The sequence below is a fragment of the Melanotaenia boesemani genome, chromosome 4 (genome assembly GCF_017639745.1).
Source record: "Melanotaenia boesemani isolate fMelBoe1 chromosome 4, fMelBoe1.pri, whole genome shotgun sequence".
NCBI lineage: Eukaryota > Metazoa > Chordata > Actinopteri > Atheriniformes > Melanotaeniidae > Melanotaenia > Melanotaenia boesemani.
The window spans coordinates 17,579,605-17,602,823 of NC_055685.1; the positions used below are offsets into that span (position 1 = coordinate 17,579,605).

Consider the following 23,219-nt stretch of genomic DNA (forward strand, 5'->3'; position numbering starts at 1 on the left):
GCACACAGATGCATACAGAGAGGAAGAGGAGACTGGGTAAAGGTGCTCAGTGCATCATGGGTCATCTGAGCAAGCCACTGTCAGCTTTACTAAAAAGGTTTTTAGCCTTAACAGAAGAAAAGAAGATGTCTGCCTCCCAAGTTGGTTCCGCAAAATAATGAGTGAACCTTTTTATTTTTACAAAGTACAAAAGAAGTAAGCCTGCAGTCCAAGAGTATAGTCCTCTGTTAAATGGATATAGTCTTTAAGATAGAGCATCGTCCTTACGTATCATATGTGATGTGTAAAACATGTCTTCCCATGTCTGAATGTGTGTGTTACAGCAAAAGCACTTAGTATGTAACAGAAGTGCTGTACGAGTGTGTGCATGAATGAGTGAGTGTGACATGCAGGGTTAAGCACTTTGAGTGGTCAGCATGACTATGTCTACCATTTACAAATAGTTCAACTATTTAAAAGTGGCTGAAGAAGTGTTCATTAAGTTAGTTACTATTTTCAGCTAAATCAAATCAAATCCAGGTTATTTACATATAATTAGATTTTACAGTTCACACAGCAGAAACCGTAATTTTTAGTTAATAACCCTTATTGTTGACCAATAATGAGGTTGTTGGTTAAACAAAATTTTAACCAATCTCATTAACCAACATGATTGGTTGAAAGTACCAGGGACCTCTATGGGCTCTTTATGCCAAAAACCAGCAGCCTTTGAGGCTAAAGGTTTTGTTTTGGGACAAATATCAACTTTGCCCAGACATCCATCTTTTGGCAACATTAAATATAAATAAAACCAAAATATATCATAAAGAAGTATAATAAAAGAGATAAGGGACAAACAAAACCAAAAAAGAAAACAACCAAACCACAGCAAGTTTCTGACACAGCTGTGTTTCCTGCTCTGTGGCCTCAAAAACAGGATGCAGAAAGTGGTGGGGGGTTCATTTCATTCATGGGTTGACTCAGCTCTTGTTTCAGGTGGTTGTTTACAAACTTTCCCCACCGGTGAACTGTACCAAGTTCACATACTGCACACTTTCAGGGTTTACATATCTGTACCGGTTATTCACCGGTTATTTAGAAGCAGGGACAGAAATGAGTGAACTTCTTCAGTGCCTCCAGTCTGGTTTCCCCCTGTATGTTTTTACATGAAGGGACTGAAGGTAAATGAAGTATAACAACATCAAAATAACTCACTGACATTCTAATATTAAGGGCAGGGAGGTTAGATTGGTTAGATGAGTAATCTCTCTGTAAACACACAACTACATGCTAACAAAAACATGCAAAGATGCAAATGAAAGACTGTAGTGTTTTAGGAAAAACAGCATAATAGTATGGATGGCTGTGTGTAAGGGGGGTTTCCCTTCATTGTATTCCTTGAAATTGATTAACAACTTTCAGCTTATGACAGGAATGACAACATTCCCTGTTGGTCATGCTTTACTTCTAAAAAGTACCACTAACAAAGTGTTTCGGACAATCTGTTCCATTTCTTAGTTCCTGAATCACATCCCTATTCTATACACACAGTTGGTCTCTTCTTCCTTTACCAGAAGGGAAGAAAAACTTTGCATGTTTGGTTTGCTGTTTGTGACCTCTGATTTGGACCTTAGTTAAAAACATGAAGACGATGTTTGAAAAGCACAAAACAATGGTTTATTTTCCTACTGTAAGGGTCATAATGATCATTCAAAATTAAACTGAGCTATTTGAATGGATAAAAGCAGAGAAACAGTCTGAAAATACACAGTAGATACAAAACCTTTTATATAAAACACTTTTCCTTCAAAATCAATGATTCACAAGTATCTGTTTGTACATTTCTACATCAGCAAAAGCAGGGTTTTATAATTTAATTATAATTTATTTTAAATAAAATCATACATATGTTGACTGAAACATGACAGTTACTGTTATTTGGCAAATAACCAACATTGTGCGGCTGCTGTAGATCGTATAGCGTAATCATTTGGAAATCCTCACTAGATTCATTTTCAGTTCGTCCACACTGTTAAAAGAAAGCAACACTGCCCAGTATAATTTTCCAAAGGGGTTTTGCATTGCTAAGTTTCCTCCACTTTTCAGTGGAATTGACTTTCACAGTCATACGTAAAAACATTGATATTTTATAGAGTAATTTCCAGACAAAAGGGAATCTCTGAAACAACTTCCCTTTTTTTTTTTTACCATGCTAAATGAGTGTACTACACTCTCCTCATCTCATCTGAACAAAACATAACAGATTCAATGTCTGTTAATAATGGGCGCTGTTGTGCCCCCTTCAGGCCAAACTCAAAACTGCAAGTTTTTGTTTGAAAACACAAAAAACAGTTGTGTTTGTGCCTGTAGTAGAAGCTTCCTTACTGATAATGTCCTTTGGTTATGGCACAAAGGTGTGGCCACTCATTCGTCTCACCCCTGTGATCATTATTGTTGGACACTGTCCCAAAACCATAAATGTTAATGTGCGTCTGTAGCAGTCTTCATTCTTCTGGGAAGTCTTTCCACAATATCCTGGATCCTGGCTGGCTGCAGGGATGTACGGTGCCATTTCAAGCTGCTTTTCGAGTTCATTTGATTTCCTTCTCGCTCAAAGTTTGAGCTTTGCACACTCCCTTTCCAATGACTTCAAACGCAGCTCCTTTGTAGGTTGCGATACACTGGGCATCCGTGTGCAGGTCTGGCTGAATCTGCTCCCACACCTTCTTTTTAGGGTTCAGCTCCTTGTCTGGCTTACCTGCAATCAAATGGTCAGTTTAATCTATTCAGAAGTTCTCGATTAACTTAAGTAAACCTTAACATAAGCAGAATTCACAATTTTAAAATTCCTTCACATTTTGCACAGTGTGTTATATTCTTATAAACCTACTAAAATATCACAAGGCCCAATTACAACTATTTCCCTTCACCTTAACCATCAACTTGCAGTGACAAGTTGCCTCTTTTCTTTTGAAGATCAAAACTTAGAGGTCATCAAACCCTTAAAAAACATGACTTTGGGGGTCATTTGGATAGTGAAATTACCACTATGACCTAATTACTGAGAGAAGAAGGTGTAACCTCTGAGAAACAAATAATGGTGTAACTACTTCCACTGTAACAAAGTTTCCCAAAAGATTATAGAAAACAATCACAGTGATTTGCTCTCACTGAGCCACAAGAGACCAGTGAGGCAGCAGTAAGGATCAATGATGGCTGACAATCATTAATTCCTCCCAAACATAGAGTTGGTTTAAAGAACCTTGTGGATAAGGCTTTGAACTTTATTATCATATCTGAAAGAGAGATGAATGATTTCCTTTCAGTAGAACACAGCACCTATAAACTGTACAAATGCACAAGTGTACGAGATGCCATGCTGTGTGAGGAGTGCAGCAAAGTCTCAATGTTGTACTACCTGGGAATCCCTGGAAAGTAATTATGTCCCCTGGTACAGCTCCACTTGGAGGGTCAAGGAGCTCCACTTTGTCTTGTGAACTAGCGCACATGAGCATTGCCTCGTTCACCACTCCTCCAACCACCACTGGCTGCATGTTACACAACACGACCACCAACCGATTCTGCATCTGCATGTAGGAGCAAATCCATTTTCTCAAGAAACAAAAAGTAAGAAGTTATACTAAAATTTATTAAAAGGGAAAACACTTAAACCGATTTGTTAAGTTTGGGCACAGGACTGAAAATCCAAATGAATAAAGTAAGAAAAGTTGTTATCAAATATCTGCTAAAAGAAACAATTATAACCAGAGCGTGGGTTCTTCCAAAATTGAAATAAATACATAAATTCAAATAAATTCACAATAAAATAAAATAAAATCTTGACAGAAAACAGAAATAAATAAATTGTTGTTGGGCTGATTTACATGATGGTATGTCATAGCTGCTCTCTGAGTTCCGTCTTAATGCCACAAGCAACACACACACACACACATCCCACTTCTGTCAGCGGACAGAAAGAGCACATCAGCCAGCTGAAAATCAAACAAAAGTTTTGGACACTGTAGTAATTTGAGTATTATTACGACTTAAAATGGATCCAATATTCTTTGTAGGTTTTGTTAATGTTGACATGCATGCTGAGATCTGAGCTTTAAGAATATTTAGAGAGACTCCACTGAATGAAACGATTTTCATCAGGTCGTCTAAAAAGTTTATCGGTTTTCTGTGCAGGATGTTTTTTTTTTTTATCATGGTCTTTTTTTAATCATTTCCCACTGTAATGCTGTAATGGGTAGGTCGCCTTTACAGCTAGAGCTCATGAATACATGATTCAGCAGAGCTGAGTTTAAGGTTGAGATTTACACCCTGTTCACTGAGCCTGTATCCAAGTATGTATGAAACTAAAAAGTTGAAACAGACTACTTGTTATTTGTTGATGAATGGATGTGAGTCGGTGTGAACCTGGGGGAAACACTGCGTTAATCAAAATGTTTATCCTTGATCACACTTCACCTGGTCCACAGGTACATGTTTAGCCAGTTCGCTGACCACTGTCCTGGGAATAACCTCTCCCAGTTCGATCTGCATATACAAGCTGTTAGTTTCTGGGAGCTGCACGGCTGTCAATATACGTCCAACACGAAGGTCCAGACGAGACACGTCCACATGGGTGTCCTCTTGGCTGAGTGCTGCCTTCTTCTTTCCCGTCCTCTGCCCTGCTGATGTCAAAGACATATTAGATAAGAACCTAAATCATTCTTTGCAAGTGATCCAATCAGCATGTATCTGATAATAACAATGTGACGCTTTCAAACAAAGAAAATCTGTTCAAAGGTTTGGCTGAAGCAATGGACTGTGAAACAACAGACCTCTGGGAACATATGTGAGAGCTGCTTATGCTTTGACTGAAAGAGAAGGGTGCCGGTAAGAGGGTTCAGCAGTCACAGACAGGAGTTATCATACACAAATATATGCTGCTAGTACAAAAGTTTGGACTCACCTATCTATTCGAGGACGACACCCAGATCTTAAAATTCTTGGGGTTGTAAAAATGTCTCACTAACTCCAACTTACCGACTCAAATTAATGAGTCAATGTGCAGAACTTCATTGGTTGTTGGATCTATTTGAGCCAGGTGTGTTGGAGCTGGGAAACACTGAAAACACGCAGGTCAGTGGACCCCAAGGACTGACTTTGGACATCCCTGCTGTATATTGTTTTAGCACAACATGCCAATTTCTACTTCACTTTATACCATAATATTACATAGTTGTAACACTTGAATTTTCTCCATTATGGATCACTGGAAATGTACATTTTTACTGATGTTTGTAAATGTTTCTTTTATTTTTTTATTTTCAGTTACAGAAAAAAGTAATGACATCAAACTGTCAGTGTGACTAATTTATATTTTCCATTTCTTGTTTAATTTCTATTAGAGACGATGAATTAGTTGTACTTAGGGACACATTTTTCCTTTTCCTTAATTGCTGTCTTGAAATGAATTAGTCATGAGTTTGGACTCGGACCACAAGAAAGGTTATATAATGCAGAGATGGAAAAATTGTAAACCTAATGCAAATAAACCCTTTCCAGCATGCTTTTGATGACTGGATACACCAATGAGTATCTAACTACACGAACTTCTGGAGGAGTGTCCACAAGTTTTCAGACAGGAGTCTGTCACCTCTTGTAAATCCCTGTATGTGCTTAAACATATATGTATTTGTGTATGCATTCACATGTATATGCTCATAATAATAATCATTTTTATTTTATTAACACTGGGAAATTCAGTTCTGACCCATCTCTAGATGTACTAGAGAGCAAGAGGCTTCCATGTTTCAGCTCCTGGAAGCAGCTGGTCCAGGTTAAGGGCCCACACTACACTGGTTTAAATCTTTTTAGAGAATAGAAAGTACTTTATGTCAATAGGTAATTTTACATCTGAGCAGACAAAAATTACATGTGGAGTTCCCCAAGGTTCCATCCTGGGGCCTCTTCTGTTTAACATCTACATGCTCCCACTGGCACAGGTCATGAGGAAAAACAAAATTAGTTACCATAGCTACGCAGATGACACACAGATATATATTACAATGTCGCCAAGAGATTGAGGCCCCATGCAGATTCTTGGTAAATGCATTGAGGAGATTAATGACTGGATGTGTCTGAACTTTCTTCAGTTAAACAAAAACAAAACTGAGGTGATGGTCTTTGGTGTGAAAGAGAAACGATTAAAGGTCACCAAAGAGCTTCAGTCTATACACCTAAAAACCACCAACCAGGTCAGAAATCTGGGGCTACTGATGGACTCAGACCTTAACTTTGAAAAACACATTAAGGGAACTACAAAATCAGCCTACTATCACCTTAAGAATTTATCAAGGGTAAAAGATCTGATGTCTCAGCAGGACCTGGAAAAGCTAGTCCATGTTTTCATCTTTAGTCGGCTTGATTTTTGTAACAGCGTTTTTACAGGTCTACCTAAAAAATCAATTAGACACCTGCAGCTTATTCAGAACTCTGCTGCTCGAGTCCTCACTAAGACCAAGAAAGTGGACCACACAGTCCAGCTCTGAGGTTTTTACACTGGCTGCCTGTTCGTCAGAGAATAGACTTTAAAGTTCTGCTGCTGGTCTATAAAGCTCTGAATGGTTTAGGACCAAAATACATCAGTGACCTCTTGACCCAGTATGAACCTTCCAGAACCCTCAGGTCATCTGGTTCCAGTTTCTTATCAGTTCCCAGAGTCAGAACCAGACATGGAGAAGCTGCATTCAGCTTCTATGCTCCACATGTCTGGAACAAACTCCCAGAAAGCCTCAGATCAACTGAAACACTTAGTTTATTTAAATCCAGGTTAAAGACCCACCTGTTCTCGGCTGCATTTCATTAGTTTTTAGTCAAAATCTACATCCCACACTGAAATTTTATTTCTTGCATTTTATCTATTTTATTTTAGCACCTTTGTTCTGTTTTTATTTCATTAATTGCATTTCTTTTGATCTTTTTAATCTTTTTTTTTTTTATTATTAATGCACTTGTATTGCTTTCTGCACCCTGCTGAAATGTTTTATGTAAAGCACTTTGAATTGTCTTGTACATGAAATGTGCTATACAGATAAATTTGCCTTGCCATTTTGCCTTGCCACAATGGTTCACCTGTTATCACATCGGGGACGCAAACCCAGGTTGAAAAGACCCAAGCCCTCCTCTGTAACTACTAGGCTACCACTCCCCCTGGAAAGTGATATCAGGACATAATACTGAACAGTAATATTGTCCATTTTCATTTACCTTTGTAGAAAACTTTTTGGTAGGTGATGGGTTTATATACACAGCATATTATTTTTACTTCTGAACTATGGGGTCACTGTTGCCCAAATATTTTTGATACACCATGAACCCCGAAGCTAAAATAACAACTGTATAGTATTATTTATTATTGTTGTTATTTTTAATTTAATCAGGGAAAAACTCCAGTTCACTTGTGTTATTGTGATGGTCTGTCTCCTGGTAAACATGGCGGAGGCGTTGACGTATCGCATGAACAGGCTTTATACGTGTGTGTCACATTAGTCTGTTAGTGTAAAGCCAGACAAGTATTTGGACGCCCCAACTGGTGCTTCTCATTCCCACGGGTCCTGAACACACCTTTGTGCTTGCCGTCTGAGGACAACGGGCCCTGGATGCCCATTTCATGCAGCTCCCGGCGGACAGTGCTACAGCTCACGTTGGCCCCTGAGGTCGTCTGAAACTCGGCGGCGATGGCCTTGACGGAGGGCAGGCACTTCTCCAGAGCAACCCTCTCCAGCAACTGACGGTGCTCCTCCTTGAGCTTGTGCGGTCGGCCGCTCCGGGGCAGAGCCGTCGTTATCCCTCCGCGTTTCCACCTGAGAATCACGGCGCTCACTGTGGAGCGAGGCAGGTTTAACAGAGCAGAAATCTCACGGACAGACTTATTACACAGGTGACATCCCACGACGGTGCCGCGCTGAAAGTCACTGAGCTCCTCACCTCGACCCATTCTACCTGACATGTCTGGTTACCTGCATTAAAGCGTCTCTTGCTCCTTTTTTCTGGAAAGCTTTTCCCTTTTTTCTTCTTCTGTTACTTTTTATTTTAATGCCAGTTTAAATACTAACAGTACTGCCCTCCGCAGGATGTAAAATGAATAATAATGAAAAGAAAAAAACAAAACCTATTAACTTTTTATGAATTTTTCCCATAATAAATCTTTATTTTTTTAATGAACAAATAATCCCTTCTTTGACATAAATACAACACTCCTTTATAAAAAAAACACTGATTAAAAAGAACAACCAGAACACATATTTAAACATCATATTCAGCTAGAAATAGGCAACAAAAATATATGGGTTTTCGTGTTAGTCTTTTTTTTATGTGTAATTTTTCAATTAGGCTAAGAATAATGTTTCTCACCATAAAATTGAGCATCATGTAGAATCAGTGGCTGCAGTAAAAATGCCGCCTGTCCCCTAGAGGAGTTGGTAACAATTTAACCTTAATGTGCTCATTTCCTGCAAATGTCACCCCCCAAAAAACAAAGAAAAAAAAACACAACTTTCTATTATGTTATGCCCATTTACCCTTCCTCTCTATTTTCTACTTTTCTTTCAAGCATTTTTCTTCCAGATATTTTAATCTCTTATCAGACTATGTTCAATATTTATCATCCATTGCTTGAAACGCCACTTTACTTTTTGTTATATTATCAATATGGTTTAAGAGCTTTGTTTCTGTCGTTATTGCCAAACCTGAAAAGCCTTTCTACTCCCAGCTGTAAGAAACCATCCAAACCTTTGTTTAAAAGCAATGGATCATGGTTAAATGTAAACATGTAAAAATTAAATGTAGTTATAAAAGCAGAATGTGACAGGCAAAAATTAGTAAAGCAAACACAAAAAATAATAATAATTAGACAAATTTTTAAGAAAGATGTTTGAAACACAGCAGTCCACAGTAGAGGAACTTCCACTAAAACACCAGATTTGTTTGTTTGTCTATGAAAACTATGGGACTGAGAAATTTTTGTGACATTTCTGATCCAATATTAACTGGAAGATGTTTAGTTTGATGGGAATTCCACTGATTTAAATCATTTTAACACAATTAAACCTTTTTTTAATTTTAAAAAGTGTAGCCAAATTTTCCAGCCAATACACCTTTAAATGCACAGAGGAAACATAAATGAACACGGAGCTGACGCCAGATGAATATATTCACTTGTTGAGCAGTCACCGGTGGTGTATTTAAAGAAAGCCTCATGACACAGATGTATATGCTAAAAAGTCCTTACAGGAGGGTGAGTTAACCATTTCATGCCTGTCAAAACAGCAAGAAATAATCAATTTGAGTAGAAACAACGTGTGAAGATTTATAACCAAGAAGCACTGTTAGAATAAAAAAAAAATGACCAAACACTTCTTCCATAAAAGTTCAGTTTTAAACGAGTCACACTGTTCATCACTAATGTTCTTGAGGTTAGAAATGAGATACTTAATAAGCTAAAACATGATTTATGCTCAGTGCATTTAAAACTAGACCTCCAGCAAGCCATGGGGTCACCAAAAGACCCAACAACCCATCCAGTACCTCCTATATGTCTAACCTTGTTTCACCAGATCCAGAATATCAACATGATCTGAGTCAAATAATGTTGTTTAACATCTACCATGGTGCCATCTTGTATTTTTTATTTACTTTTTTCTTAATTTCTTTGCCAGTGATCCTGGGCATTATCTGTTGAGTTAGAAGCTTAAATGGCTAAATTATCTTTAATGGGTTGTTTTATTTACGCTCACACCATTTTTGTCCAGTTAGAGCAAAATGGGCCTTTCAGGAAGGAGGCTTTAGGGACAAGATATGGCGATGATGTGTGTACAGTATGCATAGTAGTAGAAAAGCAATATAAACTTGTAAAGGAGCATAGCATGGGTTCTTTTAAGATATTCCCCCCAATTACATTTCTTTTTAAATAATACCTTATTAAGCATTGTTACATTGTCGTAACACAGGGTCTGGGCACCAATTCTTTCATAAGTGAACTAAATATCTATAAATGAAATCTTTTGTTTTTGTTACACCGAATTACTTTCCATAATAAAGAGATTTATTACTCAAAACAGTGTAAACAGACAAAAACAGACCTGATACCTTGAAGAATATTTAATTTGGTCCACCATGTGTTACCATGTGCTCTGTTTTACTCTGTTTCTATGCCAACCAAACAAATGATCAAATTAACATCTCAGTGATGCTACAATAGTCTGCTACATGTACATGTAGACATGCTGGTTACACAGTAATAGTAAAACCTTCTATTGTACATGAAACACTGCTGCTGCAATCATATGGACGTCAGCTGTCAAGCTGCTACATTCAAAACCATGCATACAGTCACACATTAAAATAAACACCAATAAGGGGTTGTGTGAGGATTGTGTACTACAAAAAATTATTTCAGGTTTATGCAGGATTTCATAGACACAATGACTGAAAACGAAAACCACCACTTGAATTATAGTGGCTCCACTGACTGAGTCAGAGGGTCTGTGCTTCCTCGCTGCTCAATTCTGCAGGAATGTGAGAGGAAACGGCTGCAATCCAATACTGGATCATACGACTTTAAAAATAGCATTTAACAGATGATAAACAGGACAAGATATGAAGATGATACATTAAAAAAAAGGAAAAATATGGAATAGAAAAATAGAAAATGCATTAACAGTCATTAATCATCAGCAATGATTCAGCATCATCAGTTTACATACGTCCACACAAAGCTGAGTACAACTTTTCAACGTTATACAGAGCACATTTTAAGCATAGAAAATAACCTTACTCATGTGTGCAGCGGGTAGTCTGGAAGAAAAACCTTGATATTATTTATCCTGCAATAGTCATGTAAATATAACAGAAAGAATTATTACAATCTCCCTCTTATTTTAGCTGTTTGTGGTCTCAGCCAGCGTCTCAGGCTGTGAAAAGCAGCTGACTGTGCATGTCTGTCGTCTGGTCCTGGTTAGATCAATGATGTGCTGAACACAAAAGGTGAAAGTAATTTATCTTCAAGAACAAATACAACACTGTTCTGACAAAAAAGTCAATTACAGCTGTTTTACAATTTAACAGTGGCAATTTAAAAATATCTTTTAACTTTTCAATCATTAAAAAAAAACAAAAACAATATGTGAACAACAGAAAAAAGTTATTCCAATATTTGATTGTATCCAAACAAGTGTAAATATAGAGTATGCAGGTGGACCGCAAGAAGACAAAACAGAGGTTCAACCATCTGATTTCCACCAGCATAACAAGAGACATCTGCTGCTGTGGTGCAACTCAGGTATTTTCATTTTAATGTCCAAGTCTCTGTTAAAACTCCTCTGACAAAGAAAACACTCATGAACATCTATGCTTTTTATCTCCAAAGTTTGCCAGCTTAGTGTGGATGAGCTCCACAACTGTAAATATATTATGTCAACGATAATGTCATTTTTATAAAAGATGTGCTTGGAGCAGCGATTTCCCAAATAGAACCCCAGTAATGCATAGTTCCCTTTCTTTTTCACCTTGTGTCTTCCTGATATTCATGAAAAGATTTATTTTCATTCCCTCATGATAACCAGGGAACAACTGAACACAAAAAATAACAATCTTTGACATACAGTAGATAAGCTTGGCACAAACACTTGTGGTCATATTTATACTGGCTGTCTTGTAGCTCTGTATACAACTACTATATCCAGCTGTGCTTAGCAGCAGTTTGTCTGTCTGACAAACAGCAGAAAGTGAAGTCTTGCTTTATGTCTTAACAGGGCAACGGTGACATCACTACAAACTGCTCAAGACCACCTACGATTGTCAAACGTGAAGACGGAGATATCTACCTTGTGTTTGGTTATTTCCACAACAGTCATATGCAGCTGGGTAAGTTTACGGTTGAAACTAAGATCTGCAAAAAAGTAACAGATATATTTTAAGAGATTACATTATAATGTGTGCTTAGATATTCTAACTCCTTAATGTCTTGTGACTGCCTGTCATTGATGAATTACTGGTGTAAATTTTGGATTCAGCTGGTAAAAAATCTAATAAAACTCACTGTACATGCTAGATACTTTCCCATTATATGAGTTAAACCTCTGTATTTTGTTGGCAGTGATTCTGTTAGAAGTTAAACACATTTTCATGCTAATTAAAGCTGCACACATGCATTAGGAAGCTTTAATACTCCTGTGTTTATGTTGTGTCCAGCAGCAGGATTAGTTACCACTCCTAATCCTGCAACTGCCCTCTGTGACGAGCTTCAGCATCTCCACGGTTAGACTTTGTGCATTTCAGATTCTAGGCTGAAGGGTGTGAAAAGGTTTCATGGACAAAAACTGGGGCACCACAATGTGAGAACTTGCTGTGACTGCTGGAGAATAAGCAAGTAACATGACTACAGATGCAGTGCTGAATCTGTTTTTTTGGTCAATGAAGACAGAACTGGGGCTTTTGTGCTACTTTCAGTTACATCTGCCCAGTTCTCCGTCTTCTTTGAGGTCACTTACTCCAGTTAGCCACAGATATGACTAATCTTTCTGGGTTCCCTGATCCCTCAGCCCTTTGTTTCCTCCTTTTCCAGGCTGCTTTTCTCAGAACCGATTGGTTCTGGACTTGACTTCATCACATTCTTGCTCCATGGAGAGGTCGACCTCAGACATGCCTATCTCCACACTCATGATGGCAGAAGCATCTGAATCACTGCTGAGAGGTGGCTGGTGCTCACCTGAGGGATGAGAGGTAGATGTAGTTAATTTCTCAGCTGCATACAGATATAATACATCTGTCTGTTCTCCTACCAAACCTTTTCTTAAATTATTATTGTTAATGTAAAGAATTAGTAATAAACCTGCAATAAACCTTGTTGGCCACTTTGAGGCAGCGAAAACAAACTAAGCACATCATAGACATTTTGATATGGAAAACCTTCTGTCACTTACTAGATTATTTAAAGTTGTTATAATGTACTCAGTAAATTCAACTCCAACATTGTGAATTAACAAATTTGTGTCTCTCAAGATGCTAAATGCAGTCCTGCTCTCATCAGCTTCTCATTAACTGTGTCTGTCCTTAGGTATCACCTAAGCAGAGTACACCGTGGTTTTAAAGCTTCCTTTAAAAAACAGGGGAAAAAAAGGAAAAAACCTGCCTGTTGTGGCTTTAAACATTGGCTATATAATTCTTACTTTCCACAATGTCAATGAAGTTACCCAGCAAAAAAATTTACACTGGTTTGTGCAATAATACTCTAATAAATGTATGAAGTGATCAAACTTAATTGACCATTTCCTCTTTCTGTTATCAGCCTTTTTATTGCTCTTTTTCACTTTGCAAACAACTGAGTCTAGAAAGCCAGAGTATTAGCACAACCGGCCTTCATCACCATAAACCCTATTTATATCATACTGAAGTGCCTCAAAGTTCAAGATTACTTACTTACTGAATGGGTTTCCCATTAAATTCTAATACCATAAGTTGTGTTGTTTAGTTAAACTGCAAATAAGCATGTGACCACGCAGACTGATATCTGCATATTTAAGGTGAATACTCACTGCTGGCAACAGTGTGGCTCTGCTCTGCCTGTGATGCCGTCTCTGCGTAGTGATGGAGCTGCTGCACATCTATCACTCTTCCCGCAGGATCCAACACCACCAAGCTCTCGTTAACAGTGATTTCACTTGCTGCACTGATGGGATTTGTGAGTGGACCCCCGACGGATGTCTCGTAGTCTGGAGGGATTTCATCTGTGCAGTCTGCACTGAACTGGAATGTAACAAACACATTTTAGAAGCGCTCTTGTGTTTGGTTTTTAATTACTTCTGATACCACAGATAAGAGAAGAAAACAAATCAAATATAGCTTACTGGGATTCCCAAAGCTTTGAGGATGTTCATTTTACACATGGGGCATGTTCGATGGTCTTGTAGCCATGGATCTACGCAGTGTTTATGGAAGACATGTCTGACCAAAACAAGAAGGACATATTTAGACCATTTTAAAGACAGCAGCTTCTGCACATCTAAACACCACTAGCTGTGATATATGAGCTAATGTGTGTATAAACAACAAAGATCAGGCACACAGACCTTACCTGCATGGTAATATCCTCACAACATCATTAGGCTTATAACATTCAATGCAAACTGCACAGTTGTCAAAGTCCGGTTCAGTTTCCTTAAACACAGACAGAAAGGATTCATTCTCAAATAATTTTAAATACCTTATTTAATAAAAATTGTGTTATTAAAGTAGCAGTTTAAAAAGTGAATGAGTTAAAAAGTGGTTGACTCAACCAGGTGTTCAACCGCTGCATGAATGCTGAGTATAACAAGCTGCAGACAGCCAGATTTGAAATATTTGCCTCATTTAAAAGTTTAGCAGCTTGAAAAAGGTTAGAAAAGCTGTTAATCTTATATTTTGCTTGTGGGGACAGAGCAGACTCAAAACATCCAAAGTCACTTCTGGTTATCTGGCTTTACCCTAACAGTCAAAATTACAAACAACAACAAACATATTATGATGATGTTTTTCTATTCAGCAGTTCAGCCAATATGAAGATTATAAAAAATATAACCCAGACCACAACTGTTGTGGCCAAAATCAGAATGGACTAATTACACAACTTCAGATTGTGTGAATGTCTAAATTAATGAGTGAATAAATATCCTGGTGCATTCATTAAAGCACATGTAAATCTGAGTAAAGTTATAAGGATGTAGCCAATATAAAAAGAGATTCCCTTAAATTAAAAATAAAATTAAAATAAAATTTTGTATGACCTTCAGGTGATAAAATATCAGATGGAATAGAAGGAAAAACTATTGATAAACTAAATGAAACAAACTATGTCGTAAAACATTATATGAACCAAATAAAAGATTTACCTTGTCTCCTTTCTTTATAGTGCGTACTTGAAGCTTACTGATGGCCTTTTTAGCAGCATCACCCAGACGCCTCTGCAGACATAAATAAGAGCTTCTTTAATGTCATCATTATGTGGTCAGATTTTACTGCAGGATAGGAAAAAATAAACCTCAGCATGCAGTAAAACAGTATGCAGACTTCTCATTGCTATGAAAATATTTAGTTAATGTTGTAATTTGAGTGTTTGGTTTAAAGGATCAAAAGCTAAAATAGTTGCTCTTCCAGTTTATAAATGACAGAATCAGGCATCATGAGCCAATCTGTTAACAGAAGCGACAATTCGTCTTCAAACTTGTTATATTTAAAAAAAAAAGAAGTAGTGGGAGCTGGTATCACCTGCTGTGTAAAGCTAAGAAAACACCAGCAAAGTGAGAAAAATCAATGAACCACAAAACAATACGCTTATAATACATGTGGGGGAAAAAAATACGCTTAATATATGAAACCAGAGCATCTGTCTTTACCTGTGGATGTTTGTGTTAGTAACATGTTATGTAATGTAATGTAATGTTATGTTATTACTTTTATTTAGAGACTGAATTCTTGAGAAATAATTCAGCATTTTTCTGTATTTTCATGAATACTAAAAGCAAGAAACGCAATAATAAGGCACTTTTTGTGGTTTTAGTAAATATGTAATTAATGAATTATTTTTGTACTGAGAAATAAGAACACCGAGTTTTTTTGCATTAAATGAAGCGTGAACATGTATTTTTACTACAGTAATCAATACTGTGGCTAAAATTTCTGTATAACATAAATGAACATGATTGAACGTGAAAATACGTACAGTTGTCACAGCTACTATTCTAATCCTATCAGGCATGATGATGTGTGATCATTACAGACGTCATAAGAACGTCATTGGAGGTCACTCATGAAAAAGTGATGGCAAAAACAATTATTTGCACAGCCGGCTCAAAGGGCCAGAAAACTGAACTGGTTGCCATGTTTCTGTTCGACCAGCTGTCAGGATAATTCTAACCCTGCTTTACAGTCTTACTGCCTTATAGCCTTAGAGGTGCTGTCATGACATGGAAGCATGCAGAGGTCAATATCAGGGATGAGATGACAGCACACTCAGGATCCTTCAGATCAAATGGCTGCACAGTCATACCTGGTTGCGGTCTCGTGCATTAGCGTAGCGGAACCTCTGGATGTAGTAGAAGACGAGCCAGGCGAGGGAGATGATCATGAGGATGATGAAGGAGATGGAGACAAACACTACAGATGTTCTGCTCACATACTTCTGCAGGTTGCGGGTTCCTACAGTGATGTGCAACATGACCACAATGTGGTGTTCCAGTAAGACCACTATCTCACGACCCTTAGGCTCCGGGATCATGATGGCCACAATATCGCCTGTATCTGCACAACACATGTAACACAGGAAGCAGCAGGTCGAATATGCAGGAAATTACTGCTGCAGATATCACTTGAGGACAAACACATCACAGTGTAAAGTGTTTGGTTATTTTACAATTTTAAGTAGCTACAAACTTATTAAGCTTGTTTTTGATTGACATGTTCAAAATAACATCTCAACCAATGTCATCTGAAAAAACAAAAACAGGTGCAGTTCAGACTTTGATGCATACACAGTAAAGAATAAGGTGGGGTATCACTATTGCTTTAAAAACAAAAAAACAAAGAAAAGAAAATCCATTCTGGTAAAAAACAAACAAACAAACAAACAAAAAAAAACAGTTCAGTTGGAATTCCTATTTATTCAACATAAGTTTGGTTACGTTAACAATTCAGCTTGAATATAAAACAGAAGAACCAAAATTGGGCAACCATGAAACTAAATGGGATGGAGCTTCACACAGAAAGAGAAAAAAGAAAATTTCAGGCCCAAGCACCAATAGCGCAAAAACCCGATTGAAATAACAGCGTTTTATAATTATTTTCATATTTAAATAACATTTTTGATGGGCTGCAGTAGAACTTCTGGAAAACTTCATGTATAATTGAAACAAGTGTATGTTTTGCCTGTGCTGGAGTAGCAATATTTAATGTATCACCATAGAAAGGAGGACAAAATTCATTTATAGCCACCATACAGCATCATCCAGTTCAAGTTTGACACATATTTTGAGACCAATCCCCAATGACCCACAACAGAAACAGGAAGTCATGTTTTGCTCCTTTATAAATGCATGAGAAGGAACTGGGCTGCGTGTCCATGATCATTAGCCTCACTGGGCCACATACTGCTGCCTAAAGCTTTTAGAAAAGATGGATCTTGGCTCATTATGAATTCATATCATATCTTAGAAAAAAAACTGATCTAAATTAGAAAAACAATATATTTCTTAGATCCAGCCCTTCTACCATGAAGAATCTTGGTCTGGTTAGTGGGAGCTTACACAGAGCAGTTAAACTAAATCCTCTCTATCAGCGTCACAGGCTTTCTGCCAGAAACCATCTGTTGATTTTGCTGATCATGCACAATGAAAGACTGTGTGCTACAAACTCAACAAAGATGTTTCTACCCCTGCACCTGAAAGATGTTCGTACAGAATACGGATTTATTGTTTTATTAAAAGAAATTCAGTTTCCTGAATGGACTGATCTGAAATAGATGATTGTTTAAAATATGCAGCTTTTTAACCAACTACACTTATTTTAGCTATAAGCTATATTATATATATATTTTTATAAGACGGTTCTGAAAGATTTACAACTCTGTTTATATTCCATAGCAATATAGAGCATTAGCATTAGCAGAGTATGACCAGGTACCCTTGTACTATAAATGAATCTACTTATCTCACTTAACGATTGTAAAATATGAAAGAAGTAATGTCATGTTTTGTTTTTTAATAAATGTAGCGCTGAAAATGGCAATATGGCTTTAAAAAGCTTAATTTTTTGCTTATTTATTTTACATGAGCGTAGAATGATCTACTAATTTAATGCATGAGATTTATGTCTGTGTTTTCTTTGTTGTTGTTTTACATCTAACCGGTTTGATGTAGACAGTAAACTGCTGGGAAATAGTAATGTAACTTATGTCAAAGCAAAAGCAATATTTAGCAGCATTTCATTTAAAGTGTGAGAACATTTTATTTACGTTTCCAGCTATATCAATTTAGCCTGTTAAAAAAAAGCAAAGAAACTCAGGCCTGAATGCACTGATTGGTTTAATGTTGCAATTTAAGCCCTTTCCAAAAATCATACTTTTGCTCTTTATTTGGTTTTAATATCACATAAAAAATGCTACACCAGGTATTGGGGACTATTTTGAAACATTCTAAACTCCTGAACTCATTGGTATGAGAGAATGACATAATTGAGAAACTGCCATAGCAACACAATGAAAGTGAGAAAGTAACACGGCTCTACCTTCTCAGCCAAACCTCAGAACCTGCTCCAGAATCATTATATCATTTCCCCCTGCTGTGGCAGTGTGGCGTCAGGGAGGGTCTCTGCGGTGGTTCACTCCATCTATCAGTTTCCATAAACACAGGGTTTGTGCAACCTGGCATCACAGAGCACACAACTGCAGCACTGCACGGGTCACTCTGATTCTGTCGCAGAGGCGCTCATGCTGACAGAAAATCTGTTTTCAAAAGGAGTAAATGACTTTGAATTCAACAGATGTGAGACATATTCAGCATGCAGTGCCTTATAATGTCACACACATGAATCTCTTTATGTAACCTGTGGGTTATAAAATCTACAAAGCTCCAACATTTTAAAGAGCAAAGTTTTACTTCAGCCAGGAATTTCTAATAAAAAAGTATGAATTTAAGATGGATTTCTTTTTTTCTTTGTGATAGTGATGCACTGAAGTTACAGAAGAGTTAGGTTCAACCAGCTGGCAGAATTCTCACTGTCAACACAAAGATGTGTATAGGTGGTTGCTCCTCAAACAGAAGCTGTCAAGCAAACACAGCTTCAAACGATGACACATGAGGCTAACGCTTGTTTGGAAAGCAAATGGATGTCAACAGTCTACTAGACATCACTGTCTAGCAGACTGTCAGGAGAGGCCTGGAGCACTTTTACAAGGCTCTCTTTTTTAATAATATAATTCAGACACGCTCTCTCAGGCTGCAGATTTATGGTTTTATGAAGCACAGCCATATGGCATGAGGCAGAAATCACCTTAATAGAACTCCTGCTTTTGTTAATACAGGACTACACCACATCACCTCAGGTCAAAAGGCAAACATTTAAAATCACAAAACTGTGGTGCTCAAACTCTGTACTAATTAAAAACCACTTTTACAGCTCAAACTTAATAACCTGCAGAAATAAAAGGAGGCATATTAGGGCATGCAAGGTTTCTGTAAGCCTCAACTCTTATCTGCTTCCTCAGTGACGCAGTCAGAGCAGACAAAAATAGCTGTTTCTAAAACAGGAGGGGAATGTCTGAGACCAAGGCTCAACTAAAGTAAAAATATCAGTGTTTTCAGCCAAATGGAGTGGTCTCAAACCTATTATAGAGGCACAGATTACTAAAGAATTATGAGGTTACCCTTTTATTTGCAACCATGCACTGAAATAAACCAGATCTCGGCCAAAAAAAAAATAAAAAAATTAAAACTCGCAATCATTTAACTGAGCAGCATAAAATTAAAAAAACGTCAAATAAAATAAAATAAAATAAGGTTAATTAAGAAATAGAAAAGTCCATTTTTTATATATATAAAATTGACATATTTTCCACTATCTTAAAATTTTGTCAAAGAAATACAAAAGCTGCTTATCATGCAACTGTGCAGCAGACATGACAACAAAGATCTGCCACCTGGTAAAAGTTTTAGGAGCAGCGCTTTTATAGCAGTGATAGAAATGTCTGACTATGAGAACAATCAGAGATAACTGAATAAAATAAAGTGAAATGATGATAGAGTTGTACTCTCATAAGTAAGAGGCAAGAACATAATGCTAACCTTCCTTCTGTTAAGCTAAGCTAAGTGGCTGCAGCTTCAGCTAGATGCTCAACACATAATCATAACAGTGTACAGCTAAAACAAAGATTTAAAAAATCATCAGATCTGCTGGCTGCTTTTCTTATGCCACCGTAAAATCTACCAAAGTTCAGTAGAGCGACTTTAAGACAATTTGTTACAGATTGGTGAACCTCTGTCCGTCTAAGGCTGTGTCCAACACTTTGGTCAACTATGTTGTTTTAAAAGTGCTCTATAAATAAAGTTGGATTGGATCTTTACACCTGAGAGGCTCTGTCTCTCTGAAATGCTTCGTTTATGTCCAGACATGACCTGATGCCAACTAACCCAACTAGTTGTCAAATGCTCTTAAAGTTGTTTATGATTTTTGCCAATGATTTTTCCTGCCTTCTGTTTCTCCAGTGCCATTTTTTTTTAGATGTGTTGCTGCCATCAAATTCAAAATCAGCTAAAATTTTTCATGAAATGATAAAATCTCTCAGTTTCAGCACTGACATGGTGTTTATGTTCTACAGGGATATAAATATGGGTTTATGAGATTTGCAAATCATTCCGTTCGTTTTAATTTACATATCACACAGCATCACAACTTCTTAGGAATTGGGGTTGTAATAAGTATAAAAATACAAAAACAAGTTGCTAATGCTTTAACTTTTGACTGGCTTTTTAATAGTCCAGGTGGAGCTAACCTCAAGACAATTCCTGACTTCAGTCAAAGAATCTCACAAGTGCTTTGTGTTTCCATGTTAATATTTCCATTCTATGTCCGAAGTACAGAATATGAGAGAGGACAAAGGTAGGTTCAAAGTTGATATAAGGTTTCTGACAATGTTCTGCAAAAGCTTCAGAGACTTTGTATAGAATTTAAACATTTGTTTATGATGATAAGTGTCAAGTACAAAGGTAGTCTGGCTTTGCAATCATTTGACAAGTAAGTCATTACGTGTTGGACAGCTTGTTTGAACATCTGTTAAGACCAGCGTGCACGGAGCTGTTGTCTGGGGTGGGTGTGATGGTCAAACCTTTGTGAAAAGTACCAACGAGATGAGAACACAGTCCCAACGGAAATTTAAGTCGAGTGGAACAGAAAGCTATTCTAATAAAGACAATCTTGGTGTTCATGACTACAATGGGAGCTAAAAAAATTAAATACTTGGAAAACAAATTACAAAACACAATAATATTAATGCATGGCCTAAATTATGACAGTCCTTCAGCCCCCCTTCTGGTTTCATGGGGTCTAATCATATTCTGTCTATTTAAGGCAAACTGTTATAATGTGTCTGTTATCATTTAAATAATGAGTATTTTATATTTATCTTATTCTGGGACTATACACAGACTTCTATTGAGCAGCTTTAGAAAATCTGGTGAATCTCACCAGCGGACACGTAATCTTTCTTTGTGAAGACTGCAAAATGAAAACTTCAATATATTAAGTAATATTTAGGTTTAAGTTATTAGTTTTGAAGGCGCGACATTTCTATGGTATTAGACCAAAGTGTCAGAGGCACCTTGTATCCAGCTTTGTCAAAAAGCAAACGCTCAGAAGACTATGGAGTAAAAGACGAATTAATACTGAGGTAAAAGCAACAAAAATGTTTTTTTGTAACTGCTACCTACATTATTTATGGATGTATATAAGGTTCTATTTGAGTCCCCATAACAAAGTTAAAAAGAAAAAAATCTTTATTATTATTATTATTATTAATAACAATAATAATAATAATAATAAATATAATATAATATTTTTTTTATATTATAACCTGATTTCTTATTGTAATTTGTTTTCAGCTACTTAAAAAAGTAATATTAATGTCCCATTTTCTTTGGATTTGTAAGCCTGTATGAAATTAGACTAGATTTGGTAGGCTATTAAGTGTATTTTTATTTATGTATTTTTTTAAGTGGAAATGTATAAATACATTTCAGGGTGTATTATGTATTAAGTATTATGAACTTTGCAATAATAAACTTGTTAAAACCAAACTTACAGTGGCAGCTAATTCATGACCTACAGTCAGTTATTCTGTAGTGGAAATGAGCCTATCTGCTTGGGGAGCCAGTGCATTGATTATCTTCTACTTTTCTCCGATAATACATTGATAAAATATCGTATTACACTGATGAAGCAGCGCTCTGTGGGCTCAGCAGGAGGGTGATGACCATTAACGACCCAGTGCTTGGATCAACTAATTGACACGTGCTTTCAGGCCTTAGTAAAACTGGCTGGACACCTGTAGCAGGTGGCATGTGCTGCTGGCATTTAGTACAACTGGTAAATTATATTTATTGGTAGGGTTTCTCTCTAGCTATAAGGACTGAGTCCGCACAGTAACACTGCCCTTGAAGATGACAGGGTGCCTCTTACCTGAGTGGGGCATTGTTATGGTGTCATTGGCGCTGTTGTATATAACAACTGCAGACGCATTTTGGTTTGCGACGTTTCGGATTTTCTCCCGATAAGTGCAATTCCCCGCAGCCACCAACGCCACCCAGGTGGTGCCATGAGGGACAGATGGGAACCTGATGTTCGGGTTGCACGCCTGCCTGTCCTGCAGGAGAGCCGGGACCAGGACAAGACCTCTGGCCTCTCTCTTGGGTGAGTGCTCACCATACCGACCACACTCCGTTTTCTCGGTCTTGACCTCCAAGGTATCGGTGTCCAGATAGGTAATGTTGACAAAAGCTGTGTACCATTCCTCTTTTTCTGCAACCGTGAAGTCCAAACAGAGCAGGTGGACAAAGCAAAAGGACAGCAGCCACGTCGAAAGAGCCAGACTGCGGCAAGTACAGATGAGGGACGATGCCATAGTGCGGCTGATGGATTGGGATGGATGACGAGCTCCGGGTGTCCACCTAAGCTCGCATCACGTCCCTCTTTTAAAAGATGCGCAGCTTAAAATGACATTAAATCTATATAATATTCTGGGCCAAGTCCAAGCCGTCGTACAAGAACTGTTGGAGGAGTTTGTGCATGGATGAGCTGCACAGCATTCGCAGAAGTCTGGACCGTGTTGTTATTCCCTGTCACTCGCTCTAGACTGGCTCGCTGCTCATCCGCACGTGACCTGGGGTGAACAAGGTGCCGCTGACGCCCGAAGCCACGTGGTACAATCACAACAGGAGAGTCAATGGCACAAGGGAAATTGTATTTTGTTACAGTGGAATCAGACAATATCTTTTCGGTTTATAATAGCAAAACATTCCTCTTGCGAGATTTGTTTATTATGTTTTTATTCACTTTGTCTTTAAAGGTTTGACTGGCAATCGATTATCATTAACGGTTTTTAATATGTCAAGTTGTAAATATACATTTTTTGTTATTAGGCCTAATTAGTTAAATATTTTCTGTTAAAT

The 23,219-nt window shown here is 37.5% G+C and overlaps 2 protein-coding genes across 3 annotated transcripts; both read right to left on the reverse strand.

The window, feature by feature from the left end:
* Positions 1–2,142: 2,142 nt before the first annotated feature.
* Positions 2,143–8,062, reverse strand: LOC121638332 (aminoacyl tRNA synthase complex-interacting multifunctional protein 1-like). Of its 2 annotated transcripts, none has more exons than XM_041983055.1 (4): positions 7,597–8,062; positions 4,453–4,655; positions 3,398–3,566; positions 2,143–2,737 (listed from the first exon to the last, which is right to left on the reverse strand). In XM_041983055.1, exons 1-4 carry the CDS (start codon positions 7,979–7,981, stop codon positions 2,571–2,573), a joined length of 924 nt encoding a protein of 307 aa, XP_041838989.1. In that variant the 5' UTR covers positions 7,982–8,062; the 3' UTR covers positions 2,143–2,570. The 2 variants fall into 2 exon arrangements, with proteins under 2 accessions (XP_041838989.1, XP_041838988.1); XM_041983054.1 differs by having other exon boundaries at positions 4,453–4,658.
* Positions 8,063–9,047: 985 nt separating this feature from the next.
* On the reverse strand, positions 9,048–22,897 carry rnf150a (ring finger protein 150a). Its single transcript, XM_041983053.1, has 7 exons — positions 22,231–22,897; positions 16,055–16,305; positions 14,898–14,969; positions 14,105–14,187; positions 13,878–13,974; positions 13,566–13,776; positions 9,048–12,739 (listed from the first exon to the last, which is right to left on the reverse strand). Exons 1-7 carry the CDS (start codon positions 22,670–22,672, stop codon positions 12,606–12,608), a joined length of 1,290 nt encoding a protein of 429 aa, XP_041838987.1. The 5' UTR covers positions 22,673–22,897; the 3' UTR covers positions 9,048–12,605.
* Between the last annotated feature and the right edge of the window lie 322 nt (positions 22,898–23,219).

What these genes read in the sequence shown, in the direction of transcription:
- rnf150a (XM_041983053.1), bottom strand. Translation starts at nt 22,672, where the DNA reads ATGGCATCGTCCCTCATCTGTACTTGCCGCAGTCTGGCTCTTTCGACG. An exon ending in CATAACAATGCCCCACTCAG is followed by an intron (nt 16,306 to 22,230) that starts GTAAGAGGCACC and finishes TGTGTTGTGCAG; the next exon opens with ATACAGGCGATATTGTGGCC. An exon ending in TCAAAGCTTTGGGAATCCCA is followed by an intron (nt 13,777 to 13,877) that starts GTAAGCTATATT and finishes GTTACATTCCAG; the next exon opens with TTCAGTGCAGACTGCACAGA.
- LOC121638332 (XM_041983054.1), bottom strand. Translation starts at nt 7,981, where the DNA reads ATGTCAGGTAGAATGGGTCGAGGTGAGGAGCTCAGTGACTTTCAGCGC. An exon ending in AACATGTACCTGTGGACCAG is followed by an intron (nt 3,567 to 4,452) that starts GTGAAGTGTGAT and finishes TCCTACATGCAG; the next exon opens with ATGCAGAATCGGTTGGTGGT. An exon ending in TACTTTCCAGGGATTCCCAG is followed by an intron (nt 2,738 to 3,397) that starts GTAGTACAACAT and finishes ATTTGATTGCAG; the next exon opens with GTAAGCCAGACAAGGAGCTG.